At 42.1% G+C, this 24345-nt stretch overlaps 3 protein-coding genes across 3 annotated transcripts in view; all 3 read right to left on the bottom strand.

Moving 5' to 3' along the window:
• Positions 1 to 24345, bottom strand: part of LOC144459639 (uncharacterized) — a 100903-nt gene that overhangs the window by 28580 nt on the left and 47978 nt on the right. The window lies entirely within an intron of this gene.
• Positions 1689 to 5440, bottom strand: LOC144459622 (uncharacterized). The gene is made up of 2 exons (XM_078163905.1): positions 5133 to 5440; positions 1689 to 3198 (listed from the first exon to the last, which is right to left on the bottom strand). The coding sequence occupies exons 1-2, from the start codon at positions 5323 to 5325 to the stop codon at positions 2024 to 2026; spliced, it is 1368 nt and encodes a 455-aa protein (XP_078020031.1). The 5' UTR covers positions 5326 to 5440; the 3' UTR covers positions 1689 to 2023.
• LOC144459922 (uncharacterized) lies at positions 6068 to 20413 on the bottom strand. The gene is made up of 2 exons (XM_078164744.1): positions 17063 to 20413; positions 6068 to 7800 (listed from the first exon to the last, which is right to left on the bottom strand). Exons 1-2 carry the CDS (start codon positions 19127 to 19129, stop codon positions 6385 to 6387), a joined length of 3483 nt encoding a protein of 1160 aa, XP_078020870.1. The 5' UTR covers positions 19130 to 20413; the 3' UTR covers positions 6068 to 6384.

Raw genomic sequence — 24345 nt, 5'->3', positions numbered from 1 at the left:
GTGTCGCACTATAAAGATAGTTGATATGAATAACTATTGTGACACATAAATAAGAACCAGGATTTAAAAAACAAAGAAGCAAAACAACACCCAACTCTAAATATTGTTTGCTCACAGCAGCAGAAGAGTGACATTCTTACTCTCATGTTTTTATTTCATATGCTCCAGAGTTTCATCACTGCTGAAAGTTTCATCTGAACCAGCAGTTTTATTGCCGCTGCTGTCAACGACACACTTATGACCTTTGACATGTGACTGCCTGGTGAATCTTTTGTTTAAGACTTTTCCCACATGCTGAGCCTCTGAAGGGTTTCTCCTCTGTGTGGACTCTCACAGAGACTCTTTTTTATCCTTGTCTTGTGTAGGTTTACAAAGAGCTTAAATGTGGCCTACTCAGAATCCAGCAAAGCAGATAATCATAGAACAGCTTCGAGAGACAACTACTGACTGAAAACAGGTCTTTTATGACCTGAAACAGCCTTGCAGTAAACTCAACTGTTCCTTGGGACAAAGTCACATTTCTATATTGCCAGAAAAATGTGGGGATAACTGCTCTCTGAGAAAATTTTATCTAATGGACAGTAAAAAAGACTGAAAGTTTGTTGTGCATTTATGGCTGGAGCACACTGAATGCCGGCTGTTCCCACTCTCAAAGTAATTATCAGTTAACAGTCCTTCAGATTATCAGACATTAACTTCACACACATTGCTTTGCTGGTGCTTTGCTACTCAATTCTAGTGAAATTATACTGGCCATGCTTAGCAAAACAGAGGAAGCACACAATGCCTTTCTAAAACCAGCATCCTTATTATGCCCCTAATGCAGAAGTAAAGCTGTCCTGCATTTAGTCAACTTTCATTTAAATCACACGAATTATTTAAAGCGCACGTTACCTTGTACTTGTAGGTGGGGTACTCCTGCAAAAGCCTTACGTCCTTACACACAAGACAAATGGAGATTACAGCTATCGGCCACCATCTGAGCCCCGTTCTGCCATTAACAATAGTTTTTATTAAGTCCTATCAGTGGCGATTAATTGGACAAACAGATGAATCGGTCAACCTCTATAAAGTATTACCACATGGGGTCAAACTGCCCTGTCTTGTCTGTTGTTACCTGGAGAGGTTGGAAAAAGATATACGTTTCTTCCCTGTTCCAAAATCAAACCCTGAAAAGTGTAGGGTTAGCTAGCTAGCTACTGACGATATAGCCTACTGAATGTATACACATGCTGCTTTTGCTTTTTAATGATTATAACAGTGAAACAAAGACCGACCCTGCTGTACAGGAACCAGTGAAGGGAAGCAGGGAAACTTTGCTCATATTCAACCAGCTCTGTGTGTCAACGCATTGTGTGCAGATGAACGTTGCTTGACATCCCCCATTCGGCGGCAGAGGTCCAGGTGCTGGCAGCAACACGGGGGTGAAGCTATCTTTGTCTTTTTAACCTGTTGTTGCTGCTGAGTCAGTTTGACATCCTGGATATATCCTTCAAACACAGACTGTAGACCCCTCTGTCTGCTTCTCTCTGGAATCACTCTTTCATTTCTCAAAAAATATGATCATATTTCTTCAGTTAGTTACAGTGTGGGCTCCATGCTTACTGCGACAGCTTGTTGGACCATCACAAAGGGGCGGGGCTTAGCAAACGGTCAATTTACATAATAAAGATACAACTCAAATACAGTACATTTGATGAAACATCTGATTTAATACGTGATTTGTTGTCTATAGTGGTTAAAGAGCTTCACTCTTCATTCTAACTGAAATAACATCACTCAGGTTCACAAAAACCACAACAATGACAAACTCAGTTTTCCTTTTAAAGGTATCAAAAAGTGAGCAACTAAATGGTTTCTCTCTGTATGACTCCTTATATGTCTCCTCAGACTCCCATGACAAACTTTTTTACCACACTTAAAATGTAACTGTTTATTGTTAATGTCATATGATGTGCTGGAACTATCATTTTTAAGAGGGTTAAAACCTGACTGAGGTTCTCTGGTCTCCTTCCACTCATCATTAGTGTTTATTATCAGGGTCAAGAGGGTCTCCAGTCTTGTCATCAGTCTCAGGCTGTAAATGTGTATCTGGATCTGAGCTCCTGGCTGGTTCTGGTCCTCCACAGTCCTCTCCATCAGCTTCTGTTTCCATCTGTTCAGCTGAGCTGTTGGCTGGAGGCTCTGCCTCTCTTATCTCATCAGTCTGAGTTTGAAGAGGCTGTGAGGACTGACACCCAACACACTGATGAATTCTGAGTTGTGTAAGCCAGGTAAATCTTTGGTGACAAACAGTGCAGCTGAAGGGTTTCTCTCCTGTGTGGGTTCTCATGTGATGAGCTAAGTATCCCTTGCGAGGGAATCTTTTGCCGCACTCGGAGCAACTAAATGGTTTCTCCACTGTGTGGATTATCATGTGTTTCTGTAAATTTCCACTCTCTGTAAAAGATTTGCTACAAACTGGGCAGCTGAAAGGTTTCTCTCCTGTGTGAGTGCTCATGTGTTTCTTCAGAGGCGTCTTGGTGCCAAATCTTTTCCCACATTCAGAGCAGCTGAATGGTTTCTCTCCTGTGTGGCCTCTCATGTGTATGTGTAAATGTCCACTTTGTGTAAAAGATTTGTTACAAACTGAGCAGCTGAATGGTTTCTCTCCTGTATGAGTGCTCATGTGTCTCTTCAGCTCTTGCTTGCGGCCAAATCTTTTCCCACACTCGGAACAGCTAAATGGTTTCTTACCAGCAGTAAATCTCCAATCGCTGACAGAGACTTCATTATTTTTCAGAGAGTTCAAAACTGACTGATATTCAATTGTCTCGTCATCACTGACATCAGTCTCAGGTTCAGGAGAATCTCCAGCCTTTTCGTCAGTATATGGCTGTAAACATGCATCTGGTTCTGGTCCTCCACAGTCCTCTCCATAAGCTTCTGTTTCCACCTGTTCAGTGTGTCTTTGATGAAGCTGTGAGGACTGAGGTTCTTCCTCTTCATCTTCACTCTTCACAGGGACAGGAGAGAATGTGAACTCGGTGATATCAGCCTCCTCCAGGCCTTGAAGCTGCTCTCCCTCCTGACTGATCCAGAGTTCCTCCTGTTCCTCTTTAATGTGTGGAGGCTCTGGGTCCTCCTGGTCCACACTGGAGCTCCACTCCTGCTGCTCAGGGGGAACCTCTTCTTTAACCACCAACAGCTGCTGGACGTCTGCAGGAAACAGGAAACACACAGATGTTACTGTCAACGAGCATCTAACAGCTCGACAGTATTCACTCAGATAGAAGTTCTTGCAAGTCAAATGCGAAAGGCAAATATTGTCCTTTTTACTCCACTACGTTTGTTCATTTTATCAATAAAACTTATAATCAATCAATAAATGAATGATTATATTATTAAATCAGTAAGGCTTTACTGGTCCCCAGGGGGAAATTCACAAACTAGCCACCAGTACATAAAGTGAATGATGCAAGTCTATGATTAATAACCCTATTGAATTGGGTTACTTAGCTTTATCATTGTTGTAGGCCTAAAGAAATTCTAACATTCTCTAATTGTAAAACTGCGTAGCCTCTACAAAGAATTACATTTAAAAAAAAAATAAAAAATTTTGTCAACTATGTTAACAGCCCAGTAGTGGTTGCTAGTTTTAAATCTCCCTGGCAAGGCTAGCAAGGCTTTCCTTATGATAAATTCGAGAAATAAAGAAGTTATTGTGCAGTTACTACTACTCTATCTGACGATACAGTTTCTCTAGATGGCATTGCTCTGGCCTCTAGCACTACCACAAAGTAATATTTGACCAAGATTTGTGTTTTGACTCCCATATAAAACAAAGTTCACGGGCTGCGTTTTTTCATTCTGTCTCAAAAAAAATGCAGAAAAAAATGGTCCACGCTTTTGTTACCTCAAGGCTGGATTATTGTAACTCTCTATTATCAGGTAGCTCAAATAAGTCTTTAAAAACTCTCCAGCTGATCCAGAACGCAGCGGCACATGTACTGACAGGAACTTCGAGGCAAGAACACATTTCTCCTGTTTTAGCTTCTCTGCACTGGCTCCCTGTAAACTAAATTTAACACCCTTCTCCTAATTTACAAAGCTTTATGGTCAAGCTCCGTCATATCTTAGAGAGCTCATAGTGCCATATTATCCCACCACAACACTGCGCTCTGAGAACGCAGGGTTACTCGTGGTCCCTAAAGTCTCCAAAAGTAGATCAGGAGCCAGAGCCTTCAGCTATCAGGCTCCTCTCCTGTGGAATCATCTTCCTGTTACGGTCCGGGAGGCAGACACCGTCTCCACATTTAAGACTAGACTTAAGACTTTCCTCTTTGATAAAGCTTATAGTTAGGGCTGGCTCAGGCTTGCCCTGTACCAGCCCCTAGTTAGGCTGACTTAGGCCTAGTCTGTGTGGGACCTCCTATACGCTGAGCCCCTCCTGTCTTTCTTTCTCTCTCTCCTTAGTTTCCGAAAAGTTGTTTCTTCTTCATTTGCTAATATTCACCTCCTGTTACTGCATCTTGCAAACTTGGCTCTACTTTATGTTAAAAACTCGGCTTCTTCTCCAGAGCCTTTGTGCTCCACTGTCTCACAGGTTAACTCATAGCGCAGCGGTGCCTGGATAGTGTGACACCTGAATGAGAGGCCCTGCATGCAGAATTTTTTGGCTCCATTTTTAACATCCTAACAACCAATGCACACAGGCCGGATGGAAGAATAGCTAACCGACACCAGAGAAGCTAACGACACCAGAGAAGCTAACGACACCAGAGAAGCTAACGACACCACAGAAGCTAACGGCACCAGAGAAGCTAACGACACCACAGAAGCTAACGGCACCAGAGAAGCTAACGACACCACAGAAGCTAACGGCACCAGAGAAGCTAACGACACCACAGAAGCTAACGACACCAGAGAAGCTAACGACGCCAGAGAAGCTAACAACACCACAGAAGTTAACGGCACCAGAGAAGCTAACGACGCCAGAGAAGCTAACGGCACCACAGAAGCTAACGACAGCACAGAAGCTAACGACGCCAGAGAAGCTAACGTGGCTTTAAATCGTTGACAGACTGAATATTTATTGAACAAAGCTGCAGTTATATCATTAATAATGAACTTGTAATGTTTAATGAACAAACCTGCTCTGTGTAACCGAAGCTGAGGGTTGAAAACAGCGTCCAGTAGTTTCCGTTGTCGCTCGTTCTCCTCTTTTGATCGACAAAGTTCCTCCTCGTACTCTGCTATCGTTCTTTCAAACAGCCCAAATATCTCTTCAGCAGCCGCAGTTAGTCGCTGCTTCACCAACGATCTCAGCATTTGGACTTTAGACATGTTCACACTTTAAAAACACAACAAAGACACTCTGCTAACACACGTTTCTGCTGGACGCCATCTTGTCCAAACAGGATAGTTAGCCACAGTAAAGAATACAGCTTCCGGGTCAGATGAGTTGTAGCGGTTCAAAATAAAAGTCCAGAAGTGTTACCAAAATGTCAGGCTTATTCAGAAAAGCACACACAGGAAGATAAATGATTAAAATACACTTTGGAAAGACTGGTATTCTATGAGATCAAACATTCCTTCCTCAACTCCAAATATGTTGCTGTTCCTGAGTCTTTCAACGACAACCTGAGCCATCCTCAGATGATCCATTCTATATCTGGTCAGATGTCATTAAACGACATGTTAAAATGTCACTAATGTTGTGGAACACTATGATGTGATATCTTTTTAAAGAGTAGAGGCATACATGGAATTACTGAAGCAGCTTTTCAGTTCTCGTGTTGCCTTAATTAAGTCCTGTCAGTCTAGAGCAGTGGATCTCACATGGTGTGCCATGAGATTTTGATAACCACACATTATTATTGAAATATTCAGCTGGGCCTATACAAAAAGTCATGAATGAAATTTTGTTTGACTGTATCAGTATGCTGGGTGCACCCATTTCCTAATAAAGAGGCAAAGTCTGGCTAAAAAAAATGTAATTTAACTAACAAAAAAAAAAAACCTTCACAAAAAGTTTCAAAACCACTGATTTAGAAAACACTTTTTCCATATTTAAACGACTCAGTTTGCAGAAAGACATATTTTTATTACATTTTCAGACATCTCAGTAAACAATGAACCAAATTCAGAGGTAAAATGTTTCTTGCAAAATGCAAGCAGCTGAAAGGTTTTTCTCCTGAGATAAATCTAATGTGACAAACAAAGTTCACCTTCAGTGGGGTTCTTGCAGCACAAACTGAGCAATTAAATAGTTTCTCTCTTTATGAATCCTCATAAGTTCCTTCGGACTACAGCGGACAAATCTCTTACCACTCTCAGAGCAACTAAACTATTTTGGTGAGCCATAAATGTTTTACAATGTACATGTACATTTTTCAGTAACTTTTAACATAACTGAAGTTCTCTGGTCTCCTTCCACTCACCATCACTGTCACCAGTCTCAGTTTCAGAAGACTTTCCAGTCTTATCATCAGTCTCAGGTTGTAAATATGGATCTGGATCTGAGTTCCTGGTTGGTTCTGGTCCTCCACAGTCCTCTCGACCAGCTTCTGTTTCCATATGTTCAGCTGAGCTGCTGGCTGGAGTCTCTGCCTCTTTATTCTCCTCAGTATGAGTTCGATGAGGCTGTGAGGACTGACAACCAACACACTGATGGCTTTTGAGCTGGTAACGCCAAGTGAAACTTTGGTGACAAACAGTGCAGCTGTAAGGTTTCTCTCCCATGTGGACTCTCATGTGTTTCTGTAAATGTCCACTCTGTGTAAAGAATTTCTCACAAACTGAACAGCTGACAGGTTCCTCTACTGTATGAGTTCTCATGTGTTTCTGTAAATGTCCATTCTGTGTAAAAGATTTCTTACAAACTGAGCAGCTAAAAGGTTTCTCTCCTGTATGAATTCTCATGTGTGAGTGTAAATTTCCATTTGCAGTGAAAGATTTCTTACAAACTGAGCAGCTGAAAGGTTTCTCTCCTGTGTGGACTCTCATGTGTTTCCGTACAAGTGCACTCTCTGTAAAAGCTTTCTTACAGACCGAGCAGCTGAATGGTTTCTCTCCTGTGTGGATTCTCATGTGTTTCTCTAAATAACCTCTCTGTGTAAAGGTCTTTTTACAGACTGAGCAGCTGAATGGTTTCTCTCCTGTATGAGAGCTCATGTGTGCCCGAAGATTTGCAGCTTTACCAAATCTTCTCCCACATTCGAAGCAGATAAATGGTTTCTCACTAACACCACATCTCCAATCACTGACAGAGACTTCATAATTTTTTAGGGAGTTGAAACCTGACTGAGGTTCTCTGGTCTCTGTCCAATCATCATCATCACTGTCACCGGTCTCAGTTTCAGAAGACTCTCCTGTCTGGTCATCAGTCTCAGGTTGTAAATGTGTATCTGGATCTGAGTTCCTGGCTGGTTCTGGTCCTCCACAGTCCTCAATTTCAACTTCTGTTTCCACCTGTTCAGTGTGTCTTTGATGAAGCTGTGAGGACTGAGGTTTCTCTTCATCATCTTCACTCTCCACAGGGACAATAGTGAATGGGAACGTGGTGATATCGGCCTCCTCCAGCCCTTGAAGCTGCTCTCCCTCCTGACTGATCCAGAGTTCCTCCTGTTCCTCTTTAATGTGTGGAGGCTCTGGGTCCTCCTGGTCCACACTGGAGCTCCACTCCTGCTGCTCAGGGGGAACCTCTTCTTTAACCACCAACAGCTGCTGGACGTCTGCAGGAAACAGGAAACACACAGATGTTACAGAGAAATGTTGTCGTTCATTCACATCACAGCTCAAAAACTCCTTACTGAACTTCTACAGATCTTTGAGCATCAAACAGCTTCACACTAGAGTATCTGCAAAATCACAAAGCTTTAATTCTGAATTTAGACTTTTAGTGAACCTGTGGCACAAAGGGTCACCTGTAGATACTGTTAGAGAGAAGTGAAGAGCTGCACATTTTCAACTACTTAGAAGTGTAACCAACTCCTTTTCCCACATTAATGTTAGCAGTTTCAACATTAACACTAGGGTTGGGTGGGTATGAGAAGAAAAAAAAACGGTCCGGTTTTTGTGAAAAACCGCATCAAGTCGGTAATACCGGATTTTCACCACTTGGGGTCGCAATTGACTCATTTAAAATAAAAAAATGACCATAGGACAACAGAGTGAGAGTAGCACGTTATTCCTTAAAAATAAATTTTGCAGCTTACTCAATCAGTGCAAACAAGGGTTGCCTCCTTCGTCTGGCTCAAAGCCAAAGTGTTGCCATAGTGGCACATTCTTTGATTTCTTCGAGACTAAATTGTCCGCCATTATCGACTCCCCGTCACTATTAAACAAACTCCAGGCTACAGTCGAGGCCTCGGCGCATGCGCACTCGCACCCCTAGCTCAGTCCCCGCCCCACCCCCACCCCCACCCCCCTCTCTCTCCTGCTCGCTGTGCGCTTGGCGAAGGGGCACACACAAGGTGCTCACACACTCGGGCGTACTATAAGCGGAGCAGACTCCGCAAGGAAGTCGGGCTTCCATAGTCGAGCGCACTTCCGTGTTGTAGTTTCCTATAAAAATATCTGTGAAAAATCCCTGCGATGTGAAAAAATACATGCCGAGCAGTCTTTTGTGTGACACTGGTGCGCAGAGCGGAGTCTGCGCGGTCGTAAAATCTGAGCTTTGCGCGCACAGGGCTTACGGACCTCCTCCGCGGAGTCCGCTCCACGTACGTTCCGCCCGAGTATGGCTGTAAAATGACGTATGCAGTCCGGTCGGTCTCAAAAAAAAACAAACAAAAAAAAAAAACAGACCAAGACGGAGTACCGAACTGAACTGGTATTACAGAGAACCGACTTAACTCTAATTAGCACTGGGTTTAAATGCTTTTCAAGTCATTAACTTGTAAAAGTAGCCTAGTTTATACAGTACGCCGCATAATAATTGTATTTTGATTTAATGTTAATTTGCACTTTTAATTGGATGTTAAGAATCAATTTTGACCATAATGGGAAGAGTATGTGTCCATCGCGCATAACATATCAAAGTATACGACCTCGTATAAGAAAAGCAATATGTTTCCTCAAAAAAAAAAATAAATAAATAAATAAATAAATAATGGGCTTATACTTTTTTTTAATTAAGGGGCTGCCTTATCAGACTCGCCCACTTGGCCTGTTCCAAACATGTGCACCCTGGTGCGCTTGCTCTTGTATTTTCTGTCCACTTCTATTTTTACGCTCTCTTGTTTTCTGTTACTCTCTTCTTTTGCTCCTCTTCATTTTAGTCTCTTGCTTTTATGTTTTGCGTACGCTCTTTCATTTTTACTTTATCTACTTGCTTTTGCCGTATCTTATGTCTTAACCAGTTACGTTTGGTTCATGCATAACTCTTTATTCATTATTTTAAACTTTTAAATTTTGCTTATCCAGTTTTCTTTTATCTCCAGTGTTTTCAACATTTTTATGCACGTTAATAATAACTTTGACAACAATATCAAACGGCCAACGATATTGTTTTCACCATTATTATCAGCGAGTAATCATAATGAAGTAGACCAGCACCTGCCGACCAAACTTTTCGCCCCATATTCATCGGAACAAGCAGCTGCCAGCCACTCATCACCACGGTTCTTGTGCCAAACCCAAAGACTCTCTGCAGCACAAGGGAAACGACATTTGAGGCCACCTGCAGGACATCGCAGACTCAACCGCTCCCACACTGCTGTGTGACAGCCTCCTGGGGTATCCTGAGGTGTTCCCAGGACAGATGAGCTATGACAACCCCTCCAGCACGTTCTGGGTCTACCCCGGGGCCTCCTACCGGTTGGACGTGCCCGGAAAACCTCTTATGGGAGGCGCCCAGGAGGCATCCTGATCAGATGCCCGAATCACCTCAGCTGAATCCCATCAACAAAGGAGCAGTGGCCCCACTCCGAGCTCCCTTTGCATGTCTGAGCTCCTCACCCTATCTCTAAGGTTGAGCTGAAACTCATTTGGGCCTCTTGTATCCGCTATACAATTCTTTCAGCCACTACGTAAAGCTCACGACTATAGGTGAGGGTCAGATCACGGATCGACATGTAAATTGAGGTCCCGTTTATACAACAACAATTTCAACTGAAAACGGTAAACATTAGTTGCGTTTTGGCCGATTGTTTACATGACATCGGCAGTTTGGGTGCCTGAAAACACAGTTTTGAAAATGGGTTTCAGAGTGCAATTTTTTTGGAAACAGCACCGTCTCCGTTGTCATGTAAACTTGCAATTTGCAGTTCCTCTGAAAACGGAGAGAGTCCGTCCAGACAAACATTCACGCGGTTGCCATTTTGTTTGTTTATACATCGCCGCTCTGTTGAAGGAAGCGTAAGCATCACACCGCCAACTACTGGCCTAGCGTGTATACTGTAGTGTTTTTGGTCATTTTTGGAGATCCATGTGCACGGCGATTGTTATCAAAACATTGTCGTCTAAATGCGGAACTTTTTTTCAAAACGAAAAAGAGTAACGATTCTGTTTTCAGTGGATCGTTTTCGAGACCCTGCGTCCTCAAATGAGGACATTACATTTTGGGTTTACTGGACCTTCAGCGTCTTTCTGCTTAAGTCAGACCTGTTGTCCTCGTTCGTGGACACTTTTTTTGTGCCATCTAGTGGTAGTAAGAGTGCAATACTCTAATCCAAAAACAAGATGGCAGCCATCTCTGCCGAGTCAGTCTGCAGCTGATCCCGACACAAAAGTGGACAAGGTCCAAAACCTGATCACCTTTTATAGTTGAAACTTGTTTTTTTAAGATTAACAATGATTGTAGTTTGATATGGCAACAAATTTGACCAATTTTAGCAACAGTAACAAGACACTGTTAATTAGAAAGTACTCATTTGAAGACACTGGGACTTTATTATCATTGACTATGTTTCGTTTTTTTATACTTATCAGGTCCTGCTCATCCAAAATAGGTAGGAGAAATTTTAAATGCATACCGAACAAAAATTCAGGATAATAGGCTGTCAACTCTCAGACTCATGTAACAGATGTTTCACTTGTTGCGCGCCACATTTTTGGATGCAGAGAGAAACAGTTAGTAAATAAGTGATGTGATTGCTGATCACACAGCCCATCCATTGATCAGATATGACTGACACGGGTACTCTTTATTAATGTATGAACTTCTTGTGTGAAGGTATTTTAATGTGATTTGTCTTTAGTAGGCCCACTGTAGTGATACCTTTATTTAAATAATTCATTTTTTGTTCTCCGATTTGCATTTGAATCTAATGCAATAACCAAAGATTCCCACTGATTTAGCATGAAGCTAACGGCACCAGAGAAGCTAACAGCACCACAGAAGCTAACGACACCAGAGAAGCTAACGACACCACAGAAGCTAACGACACCAGAGTAGCTAACGACACCACAGAAGCTAACGACACCAGAGTAGCTAACGACACCAGAGAAGCTAACGATACCAGAGTAGCTAACGACACCAGAGAAGCTAACGGCACCAGAGAAGCTAACGGCACCAGAGAAGCTAACGATACCAGAGAAGCTAACGGCACCAGAGAAGCTAATGACACCAGAGTAGCTAACGACACCAGAGAAGCTAACGTGGCTTTTAATCGTCGACAGACTGAATATTTATTGAACAAAGCTGCAGTTATATTATTAATAATGAACTTGTAATGTTTAATGAACAAACCTGCTCTGTGTAACCGAAGCTGAGGGTTGAAAACAGCGTCCAGTAGTTTCCGTTGTCGCTCGTTCTCCTCTTTTGATCGACAAAGTTCCTCCTCGTACTCTGCTATCGTTCTTTCAAACAGCCCAAATATCTCTTCAGCAGCCGCAGTTAGTCGCTGCTTCAACGACGATCTCAGCATTTGGACTTTAGACATGTTTAAAAACACAACAAAGACACTCTGCTAACACTTGTTTCTGCAAAACGCCATCTTTGATCAAACAGTGTGAAGTTAGCGGCAGTAAAGAATACAACTTCCGGGTCAGAGGAGTTGCTGAGCTTCAAAATAAAAGTCCAGAAGGGTTACCAAAGAGCATGGATACCAAGGGGCGAAGCTCCGTTAAATTTCTGCCAACAGCCACTAGGGGCGCTGCCGCCATTTTGGACTGTTGAGCTTGGACTGTTGGGCCCAGACAACATGCAAGATGTCAAGGAGAGAGGAGAATAAAAAAGTAAAAGAAAACAGTGTAGTGCAATTAACTGCAACAACTGAAGGAAGGTAAGAACTGTGAGTAAGAACTCCTAAGGTGTAAGTTTTAAAGCGGTTTAATATCAATTTAATACATATATACACTACTACATATATATATATATATATATATATATATATATATATATATATTTATATATATATATATATATATATATATATATATATATATATATATATAATCTGTTTGACCTTTTCATGTATAATGTCCCATTGTTGTGGCTGCACAGGTCTGTACGCCTCCTTCATTATGTGCAACAAGCTAAAGATTTAAGTTGCACAAATATACAATTATCAACACACACAGTTTTCATTGGTCAAAAATGTATTTCTGCGAATATGATTATGAACAAAGCCGTCTGTTTTATACCGGTATTAGTTTGATATTGGACATTCACATTCGTTTGACATTCAAAAGACAACAACAAACAACAATAATAAAATAAGTAATGATAATAATAAATACTAGTACTGTTAAAACAAATGATGATTAAGTTTGGCATAATGAAAGTACATCATGGCAGAGCAGTTTTATTGACTGTCACTGTACTGTGTGAGGTGACAGGTGTTCAAAGTGACTCAGCCTACACACATGACAGAATGTGCTGGTGGAAATGCTGTATCTAGATATTGATATTCAATGAACTAATCACTTGATTGACACATCATGTTAGCGTTGTGACACTTATGAGAAGTGATGATGGTTGTCATCACCATAACAGGTTGGATTATTTCAAAAACAATATAAAGGATCTTCAAAGTTTAAGTTTTTGAGTGTGGCATGTCATGTCATTGCTTACTGTGGCAGTGAATTAATTATTGTGTGCAAAAGGAGGCGTCTGCGAGCTCTGGCTCGCCTACGCCTCGCATTTTGCATGTTGAGAAGCATGAGAGAGCTTGCAGAAATGTTGCTGGTGGGTAAAGAGTGGCCAGCTTCATTTTTGGGCAATTTCAATAGTCACAGGTGCTTCAGATTTTGGTGCAGTACCTCAGCCAAGCCAGCAGATGGGGTGCTTTCGTAGGCAGTACCTCTGCTCTGCCAGCAGATGGGGTGTTTTCCCACCAATTTTTTAGTATGTCCGAATGGACCCAACTTGTTTCGTAGGTAGGAGGAGTATCTAGTGGTAGTAAGTAGTAGTAGTATGCAGTATGCCAGTGGGCCTTTCGAATGCAGCCCCAGTTCTGCCAGACGCCATCTTGTTCACACAGTGTGAAGTTAGCCACAGTAAAGAATACAACTTCTGGGGCAAATTGGTTGCTGAGCTTCAAAATAAAAGTCCGCAAGTGTTACTGAATTTGCAAATTAGGCGCAAAAAGTAGTGTCATAAATATCTCTGGTGCCCAAAATAAAATACAAAAATCTACAGTCATGAACAGAAGAGGATGACATGTTATCACTTTGATAAACTTCTAACTTTTTATCTGGTACCATCAGTCACTAAAAGCTGCCTCTTATCCAGTGACACACAGATGTCAGCATTTAGCTTTTCGATCAATAGAAACTGGTTAGAGATCAGCGCTGTACAACAGAGCCTCGTCACTTGACTGACTGGTGGTACACAATGTATATCTCCATTTTTTTTCTATTAATGGGCGACATGTTTCCAGCAGCAAGTCAAAGCCACATTTGAGATGCCACAAGCAGTTTTTAAAAAAACAGACTGTGATCAAAATAAAAGGCAGAGACAGGGAATTTTTTTTAATCTGCTTTAAAATATACAGCTGCACAACATGTAAATGAAAAACTATGTAAAATAAACAGCAGGGCTGTACATAAATGTTTTTGCACACAGCACTGGAGCTTCAGGTGACTGAAATCGGTGCCTGGAATTGGGCCTGACAGCTCCCGACCCCGTCCTCCTTGTTTCTTCTAAAATGTCTTTTGTTGTCAATTCAGTATCTTAGGTTCTTAGGAAAACACTGGAGATAGGCAGAATCTGGTGCAATCGAGTTTATTGTGTTCACAGGCAACAACACAGACAAACTCACGAGTCAGCCTCCGGAGGACGACTGAAAACCTGCTTTCAGCGCTCTGGCTTATATGCTGGTGGAGGTCGAAGAGATCTCCACCCATTTCTGTAGTCCTTCCCACTTTGATCCGTTTTTACTGGTAGCAGACTTTTGCCTTTATTCCTGCTCAACTGGAATCTGCCACCAGTATTTCCGGAATCGCTCTCACTCTATTTTTTAAAAAATCATGTGATCTCTGGGGACTCACATGCTACAGTCCCTCGTGCTCTATTTTTGAAAAACGTGATCTCTAGGGACTCACATGCTACAGTCCCTTGTGTTACAATCATTTGAGTGTGTGTGTGACCTTTTCCCGTGTTATATAAACTCTTAAATGCATTTAGGCAGTACAATCAAGTGAGTGTGCTGTCACAGCACGTGGTAACTTGTATGAGTGTCACTATAAGTTCACAACATCATGTGAGTGTAGGTTAGTGCATTATATCATTACACAGCGCGTGATAGGTTGTGTGTGTCAATAAGAGTTCACAACTGAGATGTCACTAAGAGTTCACACCGTTATATTGCATATTACACATGAATGCAGAATTAGTTTTTTGCAACAGTTTACACACTAACATGGTTATATAGCTATTTGTATCTTATCCAACTTATATGGTCTAACACCTGATGAGGGTTTTGACTTTTACACTACAAGCTACAGCGGTTTAAAGGGTGGCAGTACAGGACACTAAACTATAACATGAGTATAAAACTATCAAGGAGATTTCAATCCACTGTAGTTTGGAACAATTAAAAGTCTTTGTGGGAGGAGTTGAAAAGTCATTTTCTATCTGTTGGCCTTTCAGATGAATCGAGTGCTGAAAAATGTTTTAAATCTTTTTATTTATTTATTCTATTAATCTTATTTATGCACAGAGCATCAACAGAGAGGCCGAGGGAGGGACGGAGACAGAGACACTTTTTCCTCGTTACATACGTCTTGTATATGAAATGTCTGTACCACATGTGTGCAACTGCGGTAATTTCATTAACGTCACAAACTGATGTAGTGTAGCACGTGTAACATACAGACCAATGTCTCACTGTAGACGAATGAACAGACAGATGAAACAGAGGAGCAGCTCTGTGTCTCTCTGACTGCTGATGAAGAACTTGTGAGTGAGGGGACAGAGCTGTGCTGGGAGTGTGAGAGAGGAGAGAAGCACACTGGTACACGTTATGATACACAGCTTGACTCTATATAGATTTAAACGGTATTATCTAAATTCATATCTTGATTGAAAATACATCAATATATCGAACACAGTCATTACATCGGCCAGCCCTAAGAGAGGGTGTCATATAATCCAGTATGTCCTTGTAGAGGTAAAAATCGGTGCCTGGAATTGGGCCTGTAGGCTCCCAACTTTGTCCTCCACTTGACTTCTCAGTTATCCTTTGATGTCGATCTGGTACCTTGGATTCAGCTAATCAATACTCAAAGAAACACTGGAGACAGGCAGAGTCCGATGCAATCGAGTTTAATGTGTTTACAAGCCACAACACATACAACTCATCGAGTCAAGCCCCGGAGCTGGACTGAAAATCTACTTTCAGTGCGTCTGCTTTTATGCTGGTGGAGACTGGAGAGAGTCTCCACCTTCTTCTGCTAATCCATCCCACTTCAATGCAAAGCTATTGGTGGTGAGCTTTTTCTTTTTGTCCAATCGTGAACAGGCCTGATTTTAATGGTGTATCACTTTCATTTTGAGTCTGGAAGTTCCCAAATTTTCCACCCTTAGCTTTGGATTTGCTTTCACTTTATTTTTAAAAAAACATGTGAATCTTAGGGACTTTCTTTATGCAGTCCCTTGTGCTCTTATACAATATAAACTTTTAAATGTGCATCAGGTAGTACAGACATGTGAATGTGTGTGTGCTTATCGTTATACAGAACATGATAGGTTACGTGTGTGCTCTGTAGTGTGAATACAATGTTGACTTATAACTCTAATTTGTGAACACTTTAACATGTATAACAATGCTTTAACACATATAGATGCATTTCAATCGGTTTTATAAGATCTTATACATAAAACATGGTTATATGATGGTTATATGGTTTTGTTTCTTAATCAACTTATGCAGTGTAACACTTTTACTTGATTAGGGATTAACTCTTACACTACATCCTCTCCTCAGATGGGTAATGATCATCTCTTCCCTTGGGATCCCACTCTGTAATCTACCTGCACTGAATATTCCTTAGTGACACTTGCACATCGCTCAAATGTTGTTTTAATGATTGTTCAGCCAATATGTTTGCTTTTTCATTTCCTTTCAACCCTGCATGAGCAGGAGCCCACAGAGATGTCATCCTGCTTAAACATTGTGACGTTAGCCACAGTGAAGAATACAGCTTCCAGAGCAGATGAGTTGCTGAGCTTCAAAATAAAAGTCTAGAAGAGTTACTGAAATTACAGGTTGCCTCAAAAAACACACGCAGAAAGATAAATGATTCAAATACACTTGAGCCTGAGGGTTTATTCTTTAACTCAGAGACAAAAGCTTCAACCCTCCCACACACACAGACAGCTGAAAGATTTGTCCCCTGAACTAAAGCTCATGTGACAAATTAAGTTTTACTTCAGCGAGAATCTTGTTTCACTAATTTAATAGTTTCTCTCCCGTAGGCATCCTCATGTGTTCCTTCAGACCCCAGACGAACACTCTTTTACAACTCTCAGAACAAATGAACTATTTTTGGGTCATAATAAGTCTCAAACAACGTACTAGGGCTGACTTATTTTTCAGAAAGTTTTGTATTGACTGAAATTCTCTGGTCTCCTTCCAATTGTTATCAGTGTATAGTTTCAGGTTCAATAAAATCTCCCTTCTAATGCCCCTTAATGTGATTCTAGTGAGACTGACTCATTAACAACACACTTGTGTTTTCTGAGATGTTTACGCAAAGCAAATCTTTGGTCACAAACACTGCAGCGAAAAGCTTTCTCTCCAGTGTGAGTTCTCATGTGTGCTTTCAAGTTCCCTTTCTGTGTAAAAGATTTCTGACAAACTGAACAGCTGAAGCACCTTTTTCCGGTATGCATATTCATGTGTACTTTCAGAGTTCCAGATTGACCAAATCTTTTCCCACACTCAGAGCAGCTATATGGTTTTTCTCCTGTGTGAGTGCTCATGTGATTCTTCAGACTTCCAGATTGACCAAATCTTATCCCACACTCGGAGCAGCTATATGGTTTTTCTCCTGTGTGAGTTCTCATGTGTCTCTTTAGATGACTTAAGTGAGAAAATCCAAGCCCACACTCGGAGCAGCTGTATGGTTTCTCTCCAGTGTGAGTTCTCATGTGTACTTTCAAGGTCTCTTTCCGTGTAAAAGATTTCAGACAAACTGAACAGCTGAAGCACCTTTTTCCGGTGTGCATGTTCATGTGTTCTTTCAATTGTCCAATGTGACCAAATCTTTTCCCACACTCAGAGCAGCTATATGGTTTTTCTCTTGTGTGAATTCTCATGTGTACCTTCAGATGTCCAGTTCGACCAAATCTTTTCCCACACTCAGAGCAGCTATATGGTTTTTCTCCTGTGTGAGTGCTCATGTGTTCCTTCAGATTTCCAAGATGACCAAATCTTTGACCACACTCAGAGCAGCTATATGGTTTTTCTCCTGTGTGAGTGCTCATGTGTTTCTTCAGATGAGGTTTTTGAAGAAATCTTTTCCCACACTCAGAGCAGCTATATGGTTTTTCTCCTGTGTGTGTGCTCATGTGTTTCTTCAGACTTCCAGATTGACCAAATCTTTTCCCACATTCAGAGCAGCTATATGGTTTCTCTTCTGTGTGAGTGCTCATGTGTAGCTTCAGACTTCCCGATTGACCAAATCTTTTCCCACACTCGGAGCAGCTATATGGTTTCTCTCCTGTGTGAGTGCTCATGTGTAGCTTCAGACTTCCAGATTGACCAAATCTTTTCCCACACTCAGAGCAGCTAGATGGTTTCTTGCCTGTGTGAGTTCCCATGTGTATGTTCAGATTTCCATGTTGAGAATATCCTTTCCCACACTCGGAGCAGCTATATGGTTTCTCGCCTGTGTGAGTTCTCATGTGTATCTTCAGATTTCCACATCGAGAAAATCTTTTCCCACACTCGGAGCAGCTATATGGTTTCTTGCCTGTGTGAGTTCTCATGTGTGTCTTCAGATTTCCAAGTTGAGAATATCCCTTCCCACACTCGGAGCAGTTAAATGGTTTCTCGCCTGTGTGAGTTCTCATGTGTGTCTTCAGATTTCCACATCGAGAAAATCTTTTCCCACACTCGGAGCAGCTATATGGTTTCTCTCCTGTGTGAGTGCTCATGTGTAGCTTCAGACTTCCAGATTGACCAAATCTTTTCCCACACTCGGAGCAGCTATATGGTTTCTTGCCTGTGTGAGTTCTGATGTGTATCTTCAGATTTCCAAGTTGAGAATATCCCTTCCCACACTCGGAGCAGCTAAATGGTTTCTCGCCTGTGTGAGTTCTCATGTGTATCTTCAGATTTCCACGTCGAGAAAATCTTTTCCCACACTCAGAACAGCTATATGGTTTTTTTTTACCACCATTCGAATCACTGACGGGGACTTTATCATTTTTAAGAGCTCTGAAACCTGACTGAGGTTCTCTGGTCTCTGTCCAATCATCATCACTGTCATCAGTCTCAGGTTGTAAATGTGTATCTGGATCTGAGTTCCTGGCTGGTTCTGGTCCTCCACAGTCCTCTCCATCAGATTCTGTTCCCATCTGTTCAGTGTGTCTTTGATGAACCTGTGAGGACTGAGGTTTCTCTTCATCATCTTCACTCTTCACAGGGACAGGAGAGAATGTGAACTCCTGGTCCTCTTTAATGTGTGGAGGCTCTGGGTCCTCCTGGTCCTCTTTAATGTGTGGAGGCTCTGGGTCCTCCTGGTCCTCTTTCATGTGTGGAGGCTCTGGGTCCTCCTGGTCCACACTGGAGCTCCACTCCTGCTGCTCAGGGGGAACCTCTTCTTTAACCACCAACAGCTGCTGGACGTCTGCAGGAAACAGGAAACACACAGATGTTACAGAGAAATGTTGTCGTTCATTCACATCACAGCTCAAAAACTCCTTACTGAACTTCTACAGATCTCTGAGCATCAAACAGCTTCACAGTGTTTACTCAGCTGTGTCAGAGTGAGTGAGGTTGAGCTGAGGTTTCATTTTTGCAGCAATCATTAACATCCATTGAGACTCTTGTCATGTTTGGAGGCTCCAGTGCAGCTCTTCATTTGTTCAGGCTTATGTGAATTATGTGAGAATGACTGTCCATGGGATGCCAGAGTTTGCAGTGAGTCAAGTTTGATTATTAGGTACACCCTGCTGGACCCCCTTTTTAATTCTTGGTGTCATAGACTCAACAAGGTGCTGGAAACATTCCTCAGAGATGACGGTCCATATTGACATGATGACATCACACAGTTGCTGCAGATTTGTCGGCTGCACATCCATGATGAGAATCTCCCGTTCCAGCACATCCCAAAGGTGCTCTATTGGACTGAGATCTGGTGACTGTGGAGGCCATTGGAGTACAGTGAACTCATTGTCATGTTTGAGATGATGTGAGCTTTGTGACATGGTGCGTTATCCTGCTGGAAGTAGCCATCAGAAGATGGGTACACTGTGGTCATAAAGGGATGGACACGCTCAGCAACAATACTCAGGTAGGCTGTGGTGTTTAAACCATGCTCAGTTGGTACTAAGAAAATCTCCCCCACACCATTACACCACCAGCAGCAGCCTGAAGCGTTGATACAAGGCAGGATGGATCCATGCTTCCATCTCAATGTGGTTTTTCCAATCTTCTATTGTCCAGTTTTGGTGAGAAAACCCGTGTGAATTGTAGCCTCAGGTTCCTGTTGTTAGCTGACAGGAGTGGCACCTGGTGTGGTCTTCTGCTGCTGTAGCCCATCTGCTTTAAGGTTGGACAAGGTGTTGTTGCTTCAGAGATGGTCTTCTGCACACCTTGGTTGGAACCAGTGGTTACTTGACTTCCTGTTGCCTTTCTATCATCTTGAACCAGACAAGCTAACGGCACCAGAGAAGCTAACAACACCAGAGAAGCTAACGACACCAGAGAAGCTAATTACACCAGAGAAGCTAATTACACCAGAGAAGCTAATGACACCAGAGAAGCTAACGACACCAGAGAAGCTAACAACACTAGAGAAGCTAATTACACCAGAGAAGCTAATGACACAAGAGAAGCTAACGGCACCACACCAGAGAAGCTAACGACACCAGAGAAGCTAACGACACCAGAGAAGCTCACGACACCAGAGAAGCTAATGACACCAGAGAAGCTAACGACACCAGAGAAGATAACTACACCAGAGAAGCTAACTACACCAGAGAAGCTAATGACACCAGAGAAGCTAACGACACCAGAGAAGCTAACTACACCAGAGAAGCTCATGATACCAGAGAAGCTAACGACACCAGAGAAGCTAATGACACCAGAGAAGCTAATGACACCAGAGAAGCTAACGACACCAGAGAAGCTAACGACGCCAGAGAAGCTAACGACGCCAGAGAAGCTAATGACACCAGAGAAGCTTATGACACCAAAGCAGTAGCGCCGAGATCGAAAAGTGGCTGAAGGTATGTCGATTGCTGCTCAGCGGCATATACCGATCCCCAGACTGGCATAAAGATCTCTAGACTGGTATATACCGATCCCCAGACTGGCATTAAGATCCCTAGACTGGTATATACTGATCCCCAGACTAGCATAAAGATCTCTAGACTGGTATATACCGATCCCCAGACTGGCATACAGATTCTCGGAGTGGTATGCTGCTATTATGCCGCTGTTATTCCACCGACACACGACGGTATGTGCCGCTTGAGATTGTTATGGCACTGAGAGACAGTTGGATGGGTACCGCCCCCTGATGAATATGCAAATGTAATGCCCCTGGTAGGGATGGGAATTGATAAGATTTTATTGATATCAATGCCATTATCGATTCTGCTTATCGATCCGATTGTTTATCGATTCCTCCTGTGAATTAATGACATCACCTCTTGTTGTTTGTAACCCAAGACATCTGCTTTCATAACGTTTTATTATGAACATTAAAGCCACAGTCTAGTTTAGAAAGATGATGAGAAAGATTTGAACCCCCCCCCCCCGTACCGGTACCAGTATCTGGAATTCGGTACCGGTACCAAACGGTACCTTATTTCGGTACTTTTTAACCCTATGGGCCCTAGGCCTTTTTTGGGGGTATTTTTACTGCCTTTACTTTTAAGCTCATATCACAGTCATTATAAAGGCTACATACACATGCTATATCTTGTTTTTTTCAGGACAATCTGGGCTAACCAGATTTCATTTTATGTCCTTCTATGTGCCTGTATTTTATATTAATTTTTATATCAATGAAAAAAAACAAATCTATGTGCCTAAATTCTTACATTTTTACATGTATCTCACCATAGCAAGTTGGAAGTTGACATATTCTGCCATATATGAAGAGGGGAGACTCTCTGGAATTTGGCAATATAAGAACCATGATGGTGGGACATTCTGTCACTTCACAGTTGTCCAAAACATGTGGTTTGTGCCAGGCGGACATGATTGCCAGTATTTTTTCATTATTGCAAGAAATTCCATTGACTCATTCACAAGTCAAAAATGTGTTTTATCTGAAAGAAACATGCAATATTTACATCTAAGATTATTGAAAAATAGTCAACCAAGTGCAATGATGTCCTCCAAGATAATATTTGTTTTTCAGTTTCAGTTATATATTGGGGAGACATTTTGGGCATTGGTGGGGGGGCACGTGTCCTCCTCAATGTATATGGTGACTACAGCCCTGTCAGCATGTATAGTTAGGCTGCAGTTGTCTGGGTGCGCAAAGGTGAAGTGGCTGGTCTTGTCATACAAAGTTTGATGGAGTGTCAACTGGACAATATGCAGATATTTGCATCTTGAAAGCTGGACTACAAATGTGGATAGACAGGGAGAAACACACGCAAGCCTAAGACGTGGTAAGATACGATATTCCTCACTATATGAAGTGACTGATAACAAGATCTGTATAATGGATTGTAAAGAAATTCGTCAAGTTTTTATTTTGTGGACAATTGATCTGTATTTAGAGCGTGATGGGATGACAGCACAATGTGTGTGGTCCTGCGCTTTCATGTGATATGCGTGGCATTTCAGTGTGAGCCTGCGTTGGCGAGTAATCCATCCAAGAGTAATGTGTGTGCAAAGCTGTATGAAAGCTCTGTTATACATCATTTTTTGTAATTTTTCGCTGTGAAAACATTGGATTACCGACAAGTGCTTGGCCTTGTCGGAAAGCTACAATTCTGCTGTTTCCGCTGATATGCGTGGCTTCTCGCTATGACGCACGGTTACGGAGAAAATCCACAGAGAAGAACGGGTGTGAATTTGGACGCACTATGCGTCGTTCGGGCCCATAGTCTAAACTTCTCAGTTTCAACATTTTATTGAGAACATTTAGGAACAGTGCTGCACGTTAACCTTTGTCTGCACATTCTTTTTGTCGCCATTGTTGCTGAGTCTGAGGTGCGAGTCATGCGCTCTCGCTCCGCCTCCACCTCAGGTACCGAAATTTGGCACCGTTTCATTTTAAGTGAATCGGTACTCGGTAGTACCGACGTGTATCGGTACCAAGTAGAAAAAGTACCGAGTTTCGGTACCCAACCCTAGCTAGCCCAGCATATTATAACAACAAATGGCGTGCAAATCAACTCAACTGCCCTCATCTTACCATCCTTGGTGTTCCCATGAAATCTGACAACAGGAGCGGGGACGCGGCGAGGCTCCACAGCGGGCCTGCAGTTCCAGTGAGGCTAACAACAACAGCGTCCTGCCGCTGTGTACCTGGAGCGGGGATGCGCGAGGCTCCACAGTGTGCTAGTAGCTCCAGGGAGGCGAACAACAGCGTGAAGTGAAGCCACGGCTTTGACCGCTTCTGTCTCCCCGCCATTACGTCTTCTTCGTTGTTGAACGTGCTGCTGACTGACGAGCATAGATTCGGCATAATGAAAAGAATCGATAAGGGAATCGTTAAGCATAAAGGCTAATGATGTCGATGAATTGAACCAGTTGGAACCGGTTCTTAACAGGAACCAGTTCTCGATTCCCATCCCTAGCCACTGGGCTGGTTTGATGATAAATACTGCCGTTAATGTATACATTTTTTTTGTCTTCATTGACAATGCTAACTTAACACTATACCAAAAGTAAAGGAACGTATGTATGTTATGTTGTTGGGATGTACGCATATAGACAGTAATTACACGTGGGACTCTTACGATATGATAGTAAAGTAATATGTCTAAATTTCCGCTTATAAACTACTTAAAGCTAATGAAAGCGCTAGCCTTAGCTAACATGGCTAATGTTAGCCCAGCCACCATAGCCAGTCTGACTAATCGATAGCAGAAACTTTGAGCCAGCCAACAAAACAATACTCAGTGACAGGTTTTCATTATTAGAAGAACACTAATACATTACTTCATATAAAATCTACTTTGCAGAACATTAACCATTGTGGCATATTATGTATCATGTTTACTATACATGGAGATATTTTCTAACTATTGTCAAAATGAGTGAACAAATTTAATGGTGACTTGTGACACATTCATTTCATAACCGCATCTTAAAATCAACGTTTGCATCCCAGTTGGTGGCCACTGGCATCATATAAACAACATATTCCTCTGGCTCATCAGTGGTATGTCCATGCCTAAAGGCTTATACCGCTGGATCAATTGATATATTGATGCCCAAAGGCTTATACCGCTGGAAGAGTAGCGGTATGTCCATGCCTAAAGGCTTATGCCGCTGGATCAATTGGTATATCGATGCCCAAAGGCTCATACGCTGGATCAGTGTGTCGATGCAGGACATCATATGGTGCTGAAGCAGGAGTGGTGTGTACGTAGTAGGGGCGCAGTGTTGGCTGAATGAGACTTGTGATATTCAAGGACATATGCTGTATGAAGTTACATTATATGAAGTAATGTATTATTGTGTTCTCCTTATAATGAAAACCTGTCACTAAGTATTGTTTTGTTGGTTGACTCAAAGTTTCTGCTATTGATTAGTCAGACTGACTACAGTGGCTGGG

The sequence above is a fragment of the Epinephelus lanceolatus genome, chromosome 22, assembly GCF_041903045.1.
Source record: "Epinephelus lanceolatus isolate andai-2023 chromosome 22, ASM4190304v1, whole genome shotgun sequence".
NCBI lineage: Eukaryota > Metazoa > Chordata > Actinopteri > Perciformes > Serranidae > Epinephelus > Epinephelus lanceolatus.
Note: the sequence above shows the minus strand (reverse complement) of the source record. Positions and strands in the feature narration are given on the sequence as shown.

Excerpts from the sequence above, each read along its gene's own strand:
- LOC144459622 (XM_078163905.1), bottom strand. The coding sequence starts at position 5,325 with ATGTCTAAAGTCCAAATGCTGAGATCGTTGGTGAAGCAGCGACTAACT. Across the intron at positions 3,199-5,132 it reads GCTTCGGTTACACAGAGCAG|ACGTCCAGCAGCTGTTGGTG; the intron begins GTTTGTTCATTA and ends TGTTTCCTGCAG.
- LOC144459922 (XM_078164744.1), bottom strand. The coding sequence starts at position 19,129 with ATGAAAGAGGACCAGGAGGACCCAGAGCCTCCACACATTAAAGAGGAC. Across the intron at positions 7,801-17,062 it reads CAGTCTCACTAGAATCACAT|AAGTTCAGTAAGGAGTTTTT; the intron begins TAAGGGGCATTA and ends AAAGATCTGTAG.